At 38.8% G+C, this 14,065-nt stretch overlaps 1 protein-coding gene across 1 annotated transcript in view; it reads right to left on the bottom strand.

The window, feature by feature from the left end:
• Window positions 1-4,523: 4,523 nt before the first annotated feature.
• maml2 (mastermind like transcriptional coactivator 2) overlaps window positions 4,524-14,065 on the bottom strand; it is a 33,641-nt gene continuing 24,099 nt past the window's right edge. The window contains exons 2-5 of the mRNA XM_086262162.1: window positions 10,913-12,082; window positions 6,213-6,377; window positions 6,017-6,125; window positions 4,524-5,920 (exon numbers count right to left, since the gene is read on the bottom strand). Of these exons, the coding sequence (XP_086118288.1) occupies window positions 5,088-5,920; window positions 6,017-6,125; window positions 6,213-6,377; window positions 10,913-12,082 (2,277 nt within the window). The 3' untranslated portion in view covers window positions 4,524-5,087. The remainder of the gene's footprint in view (window positions 5,921-6,016; window positions 6,126-6,212; window positions 6,378-10,912; window positions 12,083-14,065) is intronic.

Genomic DNA, 14,065 nt, shown 5'->3' with positions numbered 1-14,065 from the left:
CAATCCATTCGTCGTTTTATCTTTTTTAGTGTTCTATTTTTAGATAACTATATATGTATGATAGTTTAGATCAAATGGCATTTTACTTTCTTTTTTTTCCTTCTTTCATACATGGATTGAATCATTTTATTTTATTTTTTTTAGACGGGGTCATCTGTTATATCGCAGCACGACACTTCAATGAGATCAAGCCAGCCAGGACTTAATCTTGGTGGTCTGATTCTGTTTGGACTCTTTTTAAACCCATTTATCTGATTCTCTCGTCTCTGCTTTACTGTATCCACTTTAATGTTATTGTATTTTTGATATTCACATGCAGCTTTTTTTTTCACTGTCTTTCCTGAACATTAACCAAAAAGGCAGGTCTCTTGGCTCAGAACAAAGTATAGCTCTTTGATCAATGAAACCTTATGACCACATACAGTATACAACAGTTACAATGTTGGAACCCCCCCGCCCCTCCCGTCTATGCGACGCTGTGTTGAGTGTTTTAAATGAAAGGTTTATAGACTGCAGCCAGGACAAGTTTTAGCAGGTTTAAGAGTCATGTCAAGGGGTAGAGTAGAGGATCAGTGTGTGACTGATGGTGGTGAGTTTTTCCTTTTGCCTGTGTTTTGTTTTTTTGTTTTGTTTTGGTTTTTTTTTTGGGGGGGGGGGGGTGGCATAATAAAGAAACAATCAGATATCTCAGTCAGGAATTGTTGATGCAGATTCCAAAGATGTTTTTGTAATGACACTAAAAACTTGTATTTTGCTTCTATCTTTAGAGACCAGAAACGGTATGATTTGTAAATCAGCCTGTGTTTGAACAAACTGTATAAGCTAATAATGAGAACATGTTTTAAGTGTTAATGGGCACGTCTAGCTGAGAGAGTTTTTTTTCCCTCCCCTTCTGTTTGGGATGGTTGTTTCGAGTGACTAACCTTGAGATTTTTAAGGATGAGGTTTCAGAGCGGAGAAAAGAGCGATTCTTCTACAAGCACTCACATGTTTACATACTCGGCCGCAGTTGAGACAACACACTGACAATTCTCACATAATCACGTTATTTTTTGATGTTTACACAATGACTACATATTTGCATTACTGCAGTAACCTTTGAATAATCAGCCTGCTGCGTGTGCCCCTGGTTTAGGCTTTGCAGGATGTCACACTGATTCTGTTGCCAACCAATACTAAATGGGTAGCATTAACTTGATGGAATATATATATATATATATATATATATATATATATATATATATATATATATATATATATATATATATATATATATATATATATATATAAATTTTTTTTTTTTTTTTTTTTTTTTTTTAAATTCATGAGAAACCTCTTTTTAGTTTTGATTTTACTGAATATTAAGTCACGTGCTGATGGATTTTTAAGATGGATGAACAGTGTTGGTGAGAACAATGCAACTAAAATGAGTGGTACACCACAGTGCTCGTATTGCACGGCTAGTTTTCGTTTTAATGCATCAATGCATTTTGTCACACAGACCTGATTTTATGCTTAGTGTGTAATTGTCAGAGCATATTAGCTGTTGACTCTCATTGTAGCAGTAGAACTAATCACAAGTTAAAGGATTTTGTATTTAGAGTTTTCTAAATGCACATGAAATGAATTTATATTCAGTAATGATCTGTTCTTTTTTTTTTTTTTTTTTTTTTTTTTTTTTTTTTTTTTGATAGAAATGTGCATGTGTTTTAGAACAAATTCTGTTACAATATATCTTTCTTCATATGATACTTTGAAATTGGCCTAAAATAAAGTATATACTTTGTGGTAATATTTCCCTGTGTCATATTCTGTTTTTTATAGTTTGTTTTAAGCATGAATTCTAATTGTATTGGACAGCAAACATTTTTCTAAAATGTTTGGTTTCAAAATAATTATTAAAGGCTCTAATTGTTAGCCCTCTAGTGGTGGAACTGTGGAACTGTTGAGAAGCGATACATCCGGTGAATGTCAAAATAAAAGTCATTGTTCATACCAGTTTAGCACCGGACTATGCACTGTGTATTTCGATTAATGAATTTGGTTTACATTATTCTACCAACTAACTTTTTTATGCAATTTACTTGACGCTTCATACCCATTTTGCTGAATCCAGTTATACATAGTGTTGCCAATTTCAAACCAGTTCTTCGAAGGTGGATACTCTGAAATATATATAGAAATGCATTACTACTCCAGCTAGTGAGTTATACACACTTTAAAATAATTATTACATTTTATGTAAACCTATTATTATTATTATTAAAATGATTCAAACTACTACTGAAATTACTGAAAACTAAAGGTTAACATTTTCAGCAACAAACAATAAATTTAACTGAAACAAGCAATTTTATCTTAGCATTCACCAGAAACTTTTTTGGGGGGCCTTTTTTATCTTATGGCTTCATTTTCGATAGGGACAGTGAAGACTGACAGAAAAGCGGAGGAAGAAGAGGGAAAGGCATGCGTCATAGGTCACGTCACGCAAACTAAACAGCGCGTTAAACCGACGCCCACCTAAAGGTTTTTGAAACTTTCAGCCTCAAATTAAAAGCCTTGGAATTGAAAGGTTAACTTGAACAGAAGGATATGTTGATTCCCTCTTGTGTTCACAGTAGGTAACTACAACGAACACCATCAACCTCAAAACACGACAGAGCCCTGACTGCCCACGTTTAGCTCCGCCTCCAGCGGCATTATGCTGTCAGGGGTATTTGGGGGGAAAACACTAGCATTGTTACCAGGTTTAAATAAATGCTCTTATTTAAGTAACCAAATTTCCCCTTGTGGGACAATTATAGGATTATTCTATTCTATTCTATTCTATTCTATTCTTATGCTGATATGTTGTTGAACCTGTGTACTGCACACATCTGTTTTCTATATTTTATTGTATTTATAAATGTCTATATATGAAATTTTATGCAAAGATTTATAATTTTATTTTTAATATTTTATTGTATTTTTTTCACCAAATTAATAGTTTAGCTACTGAAACTCTGGAAAGATAACTCTGAAAATAGCAAGACAATGGCAAAAAAACAACAACAACAAAAATCAAAAACAAAGAATAGACTGGACCCAAAACATTAAAATATAAAGAACACAAACAATTCCTCCTAGGGAATTTGAATTAACTTTTCATTGTTGATGGTCACACGTCTTTCAAAGCAATCGGTAAAGTATACTTGGCTTACCTGACCGAGAGGCTGTGCCAGATACTGAACAGGACAGTTACATGCCAGTGCATTATCGTATCATAATACATCCAATTTGGGTCTTACATCAGGCCAAAGAGTTTAGATTAATGCATGAACCTTACACTACCTCCAATGCAAAACATCTGCGTAAACTCAAAAAAACCCCAAAATCATATGACCCCCTTGGGGGCAGTGAGAAGGAAAAACTCTCTTTTAACAGGAAGAAACTTCCGGCAGCACCAGGCTCAGAAAGGGGTGGTCATCTGCCGCAACCGGTTGGGGTGAGACTTACTTTCTGTAAGTTGTTCATTTTGAAACATTTTTTAATCATTATAATTGTTTGTGCCTTTACTTCAGACAAGACATACTGTAAACAAATTTCCAGGCTTCTCGTTTTATTTTTTAATCATGAGCGTTATTAGCTAAAATACATAACCAATATAATATCTGCTTTGTAGGGTTCAATGACATTTTGTGCAAATCATCATTACATAACAATATTACAGTCCCTCAGCAACACTCATCCGCAGGTGTAATTATCTAGAATAATGGTTGTTTCAGTTCAGGCAGTGCTGAACATTTTGTTTTAAAAGCTGATGTTTGGGGGAAAAAAATCATACAGCAATCATCACTCGCTTTCTTTTCAGTATCGCACACTTTCGCCTCACTTCTCTCAGTGTGGTACTGAGACACCTTAATAAAAAATAGTCCAGAGTAGAAGGACTATGTGTATGTATGCAGTATTTTTTCTTTCACTCTTAGATAGGATGTTCCTAATTTTGACAATTCTTAAGATGAAAGAAGGCTGTCCTCGTTTGATTTATATATGACTTCCAGAATATCTTGTCTGTTTTGGGGACAAAATGAATATGCATAATACCATTTTTGTCAGCCTGAAGAAAACAGTTTAGGTTTTGTTTGTGTGTTTGATTTTGTTTCTTTGGTATTCATTCACTCTGCTGACTTGTTTCCATCCAACTTTCACTTTTGCTTTTACTTGCTGGTTAGCTTTAGGTACCAAAAGCTGCATGGACAGATTTGGGGTAGTTACAAACAAAGAAAAAGCTTCATTAGTGCCTTAAATATTTTAAGGCACTAAAAAGTATTTTGTTAAGTTTAAGCACTGTACACTACTTGTTTATTTTTATGAAAAGGTTGCCATTTGGGTTAAAGTGTGTCATTTCAACACACTAACCCTGTAAAGTGGGACATAACATCAAAGCATCCTTTAATTAAGAGTATCTACATGCGCTGATTTGGAAGTATGAGATGTAGTAAACCAAACTATTCATTATTAAATAAAGTCAACAAAAGCACAACTTGAGTCAAATAAATTTTATTAATTACATGTAATATAATGTCTACTTACTATTCCAATAATTATTAAATATAACATGAAAAAAATAATGGTTACATAATTTAAACTGTAACTACCACAGATGAAACAGTTTGAACAAGAAGGAAGTAAAGGGGAAAAAAATGCTTTTGCAAGCTTGCTTGTGTCTGGCAGCAAAACACTGGAAAGCTCATACCACGTGATGCTAGACTTTGAAACACAAACCAGGATGAAAAGGAAAATAATGGCAATATTTTCTTTTCACAGTGTGAATTTTGTACTTTACTCTATAAGACAGCACAGAGCACAGACCACAAAAACAGTGACTGCATAGAAAAGCAATTTCTTGGCCAATACACCAGGAAGAAATACGCAGAGTACATAGAACACAATTGATTTTCACAGTAAATACAATACAAAGCAATTCAGTATATCTGGGTAATAATAAGTCTATAAAAGTCCATTTTAATATTACTTACAAATGTAATCCTTTACACCTCTACAAGCTCTGAGCTGTGGGTCCATTTTTAGTCATTTGTGACCCAAATTCACGAGTGGCTACCAAGAATCTCATCCAAATTGATATCTTTCATCCAGTCATCATTTCCAGAGCCCGATTTGAGCAGGGAATCTATGAAGTCTGAGTCTGCATTGATTCCCGGAACTGTGTTGTCCCCCTCTGGGAGGAAGTCAAAGGTCAGACGGTTAGTTCTGTTATTATGGTAGCTGCTAGAGCTGGGACTGGGCTCTGTAAAGTTCCCTGCTGGTATCCTCGGTTCAGGTGAGGCCTGGTTAAGGTTTCCCACGGCTGAGGGAGAACCCATCATTGCCTGACTTACTCTCTGGCCTATGTCTCTTAGTGGAGGGTTTAGAGTGTGCATGCTGATGTCTGGTGCTACCTGGTTGGGAGGGGCAATGTGTCTCTGTTGGAATGGATGGTTCGGCAAGTCCTGCACACCCTGGGACTGTAGTGGGTTGGGTAGCTGCCTAATACAGAGTCCAGGTGTCACTTGCTTGTTGGCTGAACCCCAGCCCATGTTGACATTTGTCACCAACCCTCCTACACCCTGTCCTGGCACAGAGGAACGCAAGTGAGATGTCAATCTCTGGTGCTGTACACCTGCCACACTGTTTATCCCAAAAGACTTTCCTTGTGTGTTTGGGCCCTGGAACCTGGGTTTACTCGGATTCAGTCGAATTTGACTGTGACTGTTTTGCTGCTGGCATTGGCTGACACAAGAACTGGGGTGACAATCTGTCCCAATAGAAAATCTACGGTCTGATGGTGAAGCACTCATCTTTGAAGCAGAACCAACTGCAAGGTGACAAGACTGTAGGGTCTTCTCAGGGCCACTGTTAGGACACTGGGAGGAGTTTCGACCTGCAGAAACATCAAACAAAGAAAAAAAAAGTTTTTTTTATTAAGATTGTTTGTTAGCATGTAAAACATTCCTTAATCACTAGAAATTTAAAGTACCTGGGAAGATGTTTCCCTGCTGAACTCCAGCTATACTTCTTGACTGCTTGTAATCTGGCGGTGGTCTTGTCAGGTGACGACTAAACTGATCATGTGTGTTGTCTTTGTCCTTGAAAGTAAAAACAGTATATTCATATGATTGATCAAAACAGTCTTAATTAATCAGTGAAAACGGTATGATGTAAATGCAGCTTACTGAATTGCCGATGGTGTGCTGGGGTTGGTTGAGCTGTCTTTGCATGGCCTGTGTTTTTGGAGGCCCTTTCTGCTGGTTGTTTGGGACCGGGGGTCGTGGCTGTGGCTGGGCTGACATGACTCCTAAGCTTCCATTAGTGGGAAGCCTTGGACCAGCAGGAAGACCCTTTGAAAAAGAGACAATAGGATGGTCTTACATTACTCTCAGTGAAAGCACAAAATCAAAACATTGCAACAACACAGGCGTGCCAGTAGGGGGCGAAACTCTACAAGACATCATACATCTGTTTCAAAGATGCTATTCAACCTCCAGAATGTGGTCAAGGCTACTCCCTCTGCAGATGAAAAAGGGAAAAATGGAGGGGGCTTTTTTTTTCTGTTCTTTTTTTTTTGTTGGGGGAGGTGCGGGGGGTTCAAGTCATCCTCAAGGCCTGCCTCTCCCCTGATAATTGTGTCTAAAGAGAGTGGAAAGAATCCCTGAGACAGCAGGAAATGTGTGCCGATGGGAAGTTAAGCGCCAGCACCATGACTACCTCCATTTAATAAGCTCTCCCTTACTGATCACTGTGTTGTTTTTGGCAAGGAGGCATTCCATCCTCTAGAAACCCATTTGGCTCCTGACACTATCACTGATTAAAATGTTGTAGTCTGCGGCGCAGGAATTGAGAGATCCAAACTAGCTTTTTGTTTAAAGTTTTGTGCTCAGTGTATGCTTTTTTTGTTGTTGTTGCAGATAATCTTTCACCATGTGAATACCATGGTGCTTAAGATGTTACAGTCCTTCCATTTCATATTTTCTTTAGCTTTTTTAGACAGCTGTGACGACCATCCAAGCGCTCCAAATAAAACTAGCCTTTCATGTGGACACCCTCACAACACACAAGCTTGCATCAAGTGCGAACATTTGTCATGAAGGAGGTTAATGTGCACCAAATCCAAGTCAACACATACTGTGTATACAGTGTCAGTCATTGTGTTGACTTAAAATGTTTCCCAGGGTAAAATGGATTAGAAATCCAACAGTGCATTTACCAGAAGCTACTACTTAAGGACAGAGTCTTTGCAGAGAATGAATATCTACAGGGTAGTCGCTTTCTGATTTTCTGAAGAAAAAAAGGAAGAATATGTGTGTGCGTGTGTGTCTACTAGTCTTAGTGAATGATAATGAATGGACTGAAATTTGGAGAAGTAACGAGACAGGATTAGAGACTAAGGGAAGCCGAAACTCATCAGGAGTCACAAGCCACTTCACGTAAGCTAATATTCGCCTTCTCTGCCCGAGTTCAACCCACACAGCAAACCAAGCATGGCAATGAGGTTACACAGGGACTGAAACATCAAAACAGTGGTTTCTCCTCTTACAGTAGAAAGCAGAGTCACTGGTTTTGATTTACTTTATCCATTTACTGAGTCTATAAGAAAACGTGACCTTCAAAGACTTGTTCCCCACAGAGGTAAACTGAAGAGAGCTTGATCCATCTTTGTTGTAAGAAAAGACCCAATGAGGGGTGTTTTAGCGTGTACAACTGAGTAATCCTCTGTCATCCTGATGTGTCATAAAGCTGTTTTCCATGTTTTCCCCCCTTCCATTCTTCACAAGTTTTTTGTAAATGAATACCACATGTGGCTCGGGCTTGAGAGAAGGAGCGGAGTGATTTAGTCTCCCATCCTGCGGCAGCGCAGGCAGCTGACAGTGATCCAGGCCCAGCCTCGCCGGCTCTCACACTGCACTTCCTCCAGTCTGGTCTCAGGATGCTGTCCCTGGGGAGCGCCTCGGCATCTGGACTTGGCCGCAGCTCCCTTTCCCAGGAAACAAGTACTCCCTTCACAGCACTGCTGGAGTGACCTGGTAGGCTCAACCCCTACGGCCCCGCTCTTATCCTAACTGAAGGATCTGGTGCCACAAGATCGACAACAAAAGTTGAGGAGTCCTTATTTACTTTGAGTAAACCTTTATTTTTAGATGTTGCCTTAGTTTTGAGTTCTACTCAATGTTTGCCGTTACTAGACAGTTGTGTAGTAGTAGTGATAAAACAGAAAGGAAATGTGTTAGACGGGTTATGACATCCAGCTCAGGTCTGCAGCCAGATTATGTGGCATGCACTGTGAGCATTCGGCTACTTTGGCGACTGGGTTCATGCATTTCAATAAGGACAGTATTCTCCAGAAAGTTTGTGTGTCGTATTAAAATAGGAATTGGTATGGGATGATGAAATCGCTGTCAAATGTCTTCATTTGATCTGATGCAGAGAAAATACGGATGTCGCTTTGGATAAGACTGTCTGACAAATATTTGTAATGCATGTGTACACAACTGAATTTGAAATAAAAAAAAATGTAAACATAGGTCATTATATTGCTATAAAGATATTTAATATGGAAAAATATTCAGTAACTATTTGACTTGAGTCATTAAGGAACTAAAAAGCTTAACTTTCACTAACATAGTTTGTGCTAGAAAACCATTTTTCTTTGTTTCCCTGAAAGGTCTTTCTGGAAGCGAAAACTCCATACAGAGCTTTTTTCTTTTTATTGAAGCAGTACTTTTTCCACTGCTGCAATATTTCAGAAATTAAAAATAATAAACACCGGGATTGCCTCATTCTTTATTAGCACTCATATTACACCCCAAAGTATTTTTTCTTTAGCCAAAACACACAAGACAGCTACACAACTGGTGAAACTAGCAACACAAAATTTTGTCCTTGAGACAGCATTGCCACCAACCACAGTAACTCAGGTTTCATAATGCATTAGTGTCCTCTAGTGCATGCTGCTCCAGAATGTACTCGTATGAGTACTTTAAGTGGGTGAAGCGAATATTGTGCAACCTCAGAGGTTTACACAGTGGTGGATTTGAATTTCGTCAGGTTTGATTCAGAAACTGATTATTAGTAAGAAGCTTCAAACATGTTTGGACGTGCATGCTTTAATAACGGTCTCCAGCTTCAGGCAGTGGAAGGAAGCCCACTGCTAGTTACTTGTGTTACACAGGGGATCAGGGCACTCTTTCAGGACCTTTATTTCTCTGGCATTACTAATTCAGTTCACTGTGGGAAGAGACTCCACTCTTTTTCTCCTCTCTATAAGCTGTCCCTCTCTCATTAGCTGGACTTTTAACCCTGTACATGCTGGCTAAAATTTACAAACACCATTATCAGCACTTTTTAGCTCAGCTTGAAATTATAAATAGTGTCCATAAATTATAAAGGTCTTTTTTGTAATCCTCAATTCTAACCCTATCATATTCATAGCTACGTGCTGGTTATTTGGTCACATTAAAAAAAAGAATCTCTTTGGGAAAGCTGTCTCACCAAGCCCTTAACCCCTCACAAACTTTTAAAAAGAGGTTTTACTTTAAGGAGCTCTGAAATAATGTTTAATAATTCAACAAATTCACAAGTCTTTTTCATTATTTGATATCCAGCTCTGTTAAGTGTCTTCCCCTTTTCTCTCACTGCAATCCTTTTTAAATTAGATACCACATCTTACATATTTTATAAAAAATGCTTATTATCGCTAATGCAACACTAATACTACTGTCACTATTACGGCAGCCAGTACATTTGCTTGAAATGATCCATTGTGTTTATGAAAAAAGATTTGAAATATTGTGAAATGGGGTGAATCTGAGCCCAGAAAATGCTTTTTTTCTTTGTCTATTTAAATCACCTACAAATCTTTAAGCCCGTGTATTTCTGCCTCAAACATTTATGTAAGGCTTCTGATATCAGGAATATTTGTCAAGTAGTTTCAAGGTAACCATGAACAGCCACTGTTTAAAGTGTAAATAGCTCTAGCAGTGGTAAAACTGGTCCCGTTTTGATGTGTTGATGTAACTGTCATGATCCTACCTGGTTTACTTCCATGTCTGCATAACTCCCTCCCTCTCTCCTTCTTCCCACCCTCTCCCAGTCACCCAAGCACTTCCCTTGATCTGTAGAGGTTACGAGAGCTCTGTTGCGGGGCTCGCATTATCGTTTCACACAAAGGCAGCTACAGATATTGTTGGTGCAAAAAATGAAAGAGGGGAGGGTCTAAATCTCTCCAATCATAACAAATCAGTGATTCAACCTCCGGCACTAGGCTAAGCAGATTACTGTCATTTTCCACCACTTGTCCCTTGTAGCTAACAACCTCCAATTAGCAAATCCCGCTGTGCATATCTGTGCCCTGACAGGGAGCCACCATGACAAGCAGAGAAATTAGAAGTCCTGCATGATAATCTACCATGCTCTGGCAATCTGTGTCATCGTCAAACGCACACACACAGACATTAGCAAGAACAATAAAGTCGCAGAATAAACAGAGCTGCATTGTAGCTGTTTTAGACAGCAGGTTGGCTGCTGCAAGCAAACTGAAGATGCCAGCAGGACAACTAAATCAGTACGTTTGATTGTGCTTTGGATTATGTTACTAGACTTTCTACAGAAAAAAAGGCAGTCGGTGCTGTTATTGACTTTGTTCATAAAGTGCAGTAAAATAGAAAAATGAAACATTCTGTGGATCAAACAGAATGTTAAGTAGCCATACTGGTCTCAGTATTTTATGGCACTAGCTATGCTTGATATGCCGCTATGGGCACATGTTATATCAAATCTCTTAATTGTGGAAGCCGTCCTGCTGTAGAGCTGAAAAGTTAAAATAGTGTTTTCACATAAGGGCAATCGTGTGTAAAGGAATTTTGGACAGAGACCTTACCTGCCGCTGCTGTGACGGTCTGAAAGGCAGCCCTCCGTGAGCAGTCTTGGTTTGCAGACAAAGGGCTCCTGATGTGGGGATTTGTTGGTTCTGGAAATGAAGACCTGAATGTGGCTGATGTGGGCCCGGTGAAGGTGACTGTTGCTGCTGTTCTGTCTTGTTCACTGGGTTTGTCATGATAGACATGGGCTGGCTGGCAGAATGGGGTACTTTGGGGCTGAAATGCAATGTAGGCTTGGTGCTGAGAACCTTCATGTCCAAATGATTGGAGCCATTGTGGCTGGTTGATTTGAAGAGACAGTTGTTGATCCCTTTATTGTGAGAGCCAATCCTCTGCTGGTTGAGTGGGAGTGGGCTAGAGACATTGTCTTGAGGGAAGGTGCTGGTGGAGGAGTGGGTGCTCATGGAAGGAGCCCAGCTGGTCAGGGCCACAGGTGCGGTTTGGTGGTGGTGATGGAGAAGAGAATTCGGTTGCTGCTGGTTTGCTGCCATCTGCTTTAGCTGCTCTGCGTGAGATATTTCAGGCCAACAGGGCATCCTTGGGTGTCCTGCCTGAGTGTTTGCTTTTTGCGATGTGGTGGTTGAAGACGTGCTGGTCAATGTGAAAGTGGGCCCTGCAGAAGCGGGTCGAAGCTGTGGAGAGCCACAATGAGCCTGCCCAAAATCAGGTGAGTGCTCTGTCTTTATCGGCTTCTCCAGTGGAGAGCACAGACTGGCAGCTGCTCCCGCCGAGCTTGGCCGTCCTAGATCCAAGCCAAATGTATCATCCTGCTTTAGCATCTTTTCAAACTCCAGGTCATTCAGTGTAGGCACCGTCTTTGTCAGTTCATCAAAGAGATCCTGGAGTTCTGGATCAATCTGACCTTCATCTTTGAAGTCAAACATCATCTCTGCATTTGACTGGTCACAAGACTGGATCTCAGAGGGCTCTTTCTTCATTTCTTTCAGGGTCATGTTGAATATGTCTGACCCCAGTGCATGAGGCATCATGTAATTCTTCCTCTGCATGCTCATGGCTGAGGTGCCTTGCAGAGAATGGGACTGGGCTAAGTTGTGGTCCACACGGACCCGCTTAAAGTCTGATCCAGGGAAACCACAGGAGAGGCCATTTTGCTTTGATATTTGTCCTGGGGCATGCCCCTCAATCTTCCTTCGCAAAGATCCATGAATCTGCAAAAAACAACATATAGAAGTTAAACCCAGAAAAAAAATATCAAAGGCTTTTAACATTTACCTTTTTATCACCAGGTAAGCAACCCCCTCCCCTCAAAAATAACCCCAGCAGGTATGCAGTTCAGATAAACCCAGAGTTCAATTATTGTACTTAATGGAAAATATGTCATGTGAGAGAATGTAAAGCAGTTCTGAAAATGAATACACTACACAGACGTGAAGTGACACCATGTATTCAAGACTAATTTCACACATATTAATTAACAAATGCTAATCTTAAAGTTAAAAAAAGCAGTGATTTCTCAAACGGTTCATTCTGGCATCAATCACAAATTAGGGTAAGACTATGCACGTTCAGATTGGGCAAAATTTGAATACACAGTTTTATTTAAACTCTTCCAATACAGCAAGAAGGAACTGGAAAAATGTTTTGATATAATGTAGCCTGAGCGCATTGAATGGGATGAGAAGATAGTTAGGAATCTGATATAGTCGACAGACTGCAGAGAGAAGAATAAGCTCTTTGTCTGTTTCCCTCATTTGCATACATTATATTTTCATCCATTGTGCTTCGTTAGATATACAGAGTTTCTCCTTTGTGGCTGAGATTCTGCTTAACATGCTGGTGCAGATATCTGATTTCCTTTTGTCCTCTACCCATGTCTTCATTTAAGGTAATAAGAACAGAGGTGGAACTAACTAAGCACACAGCAACACTCTTAACATCCTAACTGTGAATTTTACTATTCCAAAAATGAGTCATATTTTTAGGAGAAGATATCATCATGTCAACAAAACAATACAATCTCCAATATGAGTCTTTAACAACAGTGAGAAAGGCTGTCTATTAAGAAGCGATCTGTTGTGTAAATGCATTCATACAAATGGCTGATTATCTGACCATATTTTAATGCGACTCCTGCATGGAAACAAAATGGTTTTAATTGTACACCAGCCTGATCATAGGAGGAGTATCAGTGTGTTGCATATTTCACTGTGGAACAAATTTGACTCATTTCCACTAGCTGGCATTAAGATGATTCATAGCTTGAGGCTTTGGAGCGAATCCTGCAGTTCACTACATTTCTACTCTGTTCATGTCATATTATTTCTACTAATGCTCTTAACAACAGTTCATGTTAATCAAGGTACAAATATCTCTGACTCACCAAGCCTGTAAATGCTAATACATGTCCATGCGTGCTTCGACACAGTAACTGGATGATGACAATAATGCTGATGCACTTAAAAGCAGAGGGACATTGTTTTGTTTAATCACACTGACTTTGCATTTAACTTTATCTCGCTAATACAAACCATATTTTTTAAACCACAACTGCAAAACAAAGATATCCAGGAGAAAATTCAACATGCAAGCAGCAGACCCTTACTTTTGCTCCATTTTATGATGAGTATGAATCCACTCAAAAAAAAAAAAAACTACGGTCAGTTTTCATTCTCTTGGATGTTTGCCTCCTATTGTGCAAAATAATGTATGTTGAGAATTTGCACTTTCAAGGTGCTTATAAAAATCTGTTTTTTTCTTAATCTAAGCTCATCCAACAGCCCCAACAGGGCTTGCATGTGCAACATTTGCCACATTATCTTGAAATCTGCATTAAGGATTGTTTCAATAGTAGAAAAAGAGAGTAGTATTTAAAAAATGTTCTCGACAGGGACAAATAAGTAAACAAAGTAGGCTGGTAAGTGAAACGTAATGTACGTTTTATTGGTTTGCATCTAAAACCAAAACAAATAATAATAATAATAATAATAATAATAATAGTAATTAAGATAATAATTAAAAAAGTAATGAAACAAAATAAAATGCAACCCAATACCAAACAAAAAGAGAGGCAATAATTTAAACATGCTTTGCTAGATAAAGTAACCTCAGCAGACAGTTTCTTAGAGTCTAGAGAAGAAAAAAACCTCTTATCTTAATGGCAGTCTGGCTGCTTGATTCCTGCTTAATACAGG

This window comes from Aulonocara sp. 'chitande type north' Nkhata Bay, linkage group LG14, assembly GCF_057382095.1.
Source record: "Aulonocara sp. 'chitande type north' Nkhata Bay isolate Kocher_YH1m ecotype deep benthic linkage group LG14, A_spYH_male_GT1.1, whole genome shotgun sequence".
NCBI lineage: Eukaryota > Metazoa > Chordata > Actinopteri > Cichliformes > Cichlidae > Aulonocara > Aulonocara sp. 'chitande type north' Nkhata Bay.
The sequence above is the reverse complement of the archived record's forward strand: the minus strand, read 5'-3'. Positions and strand labels throughout refer to the sequence as shown.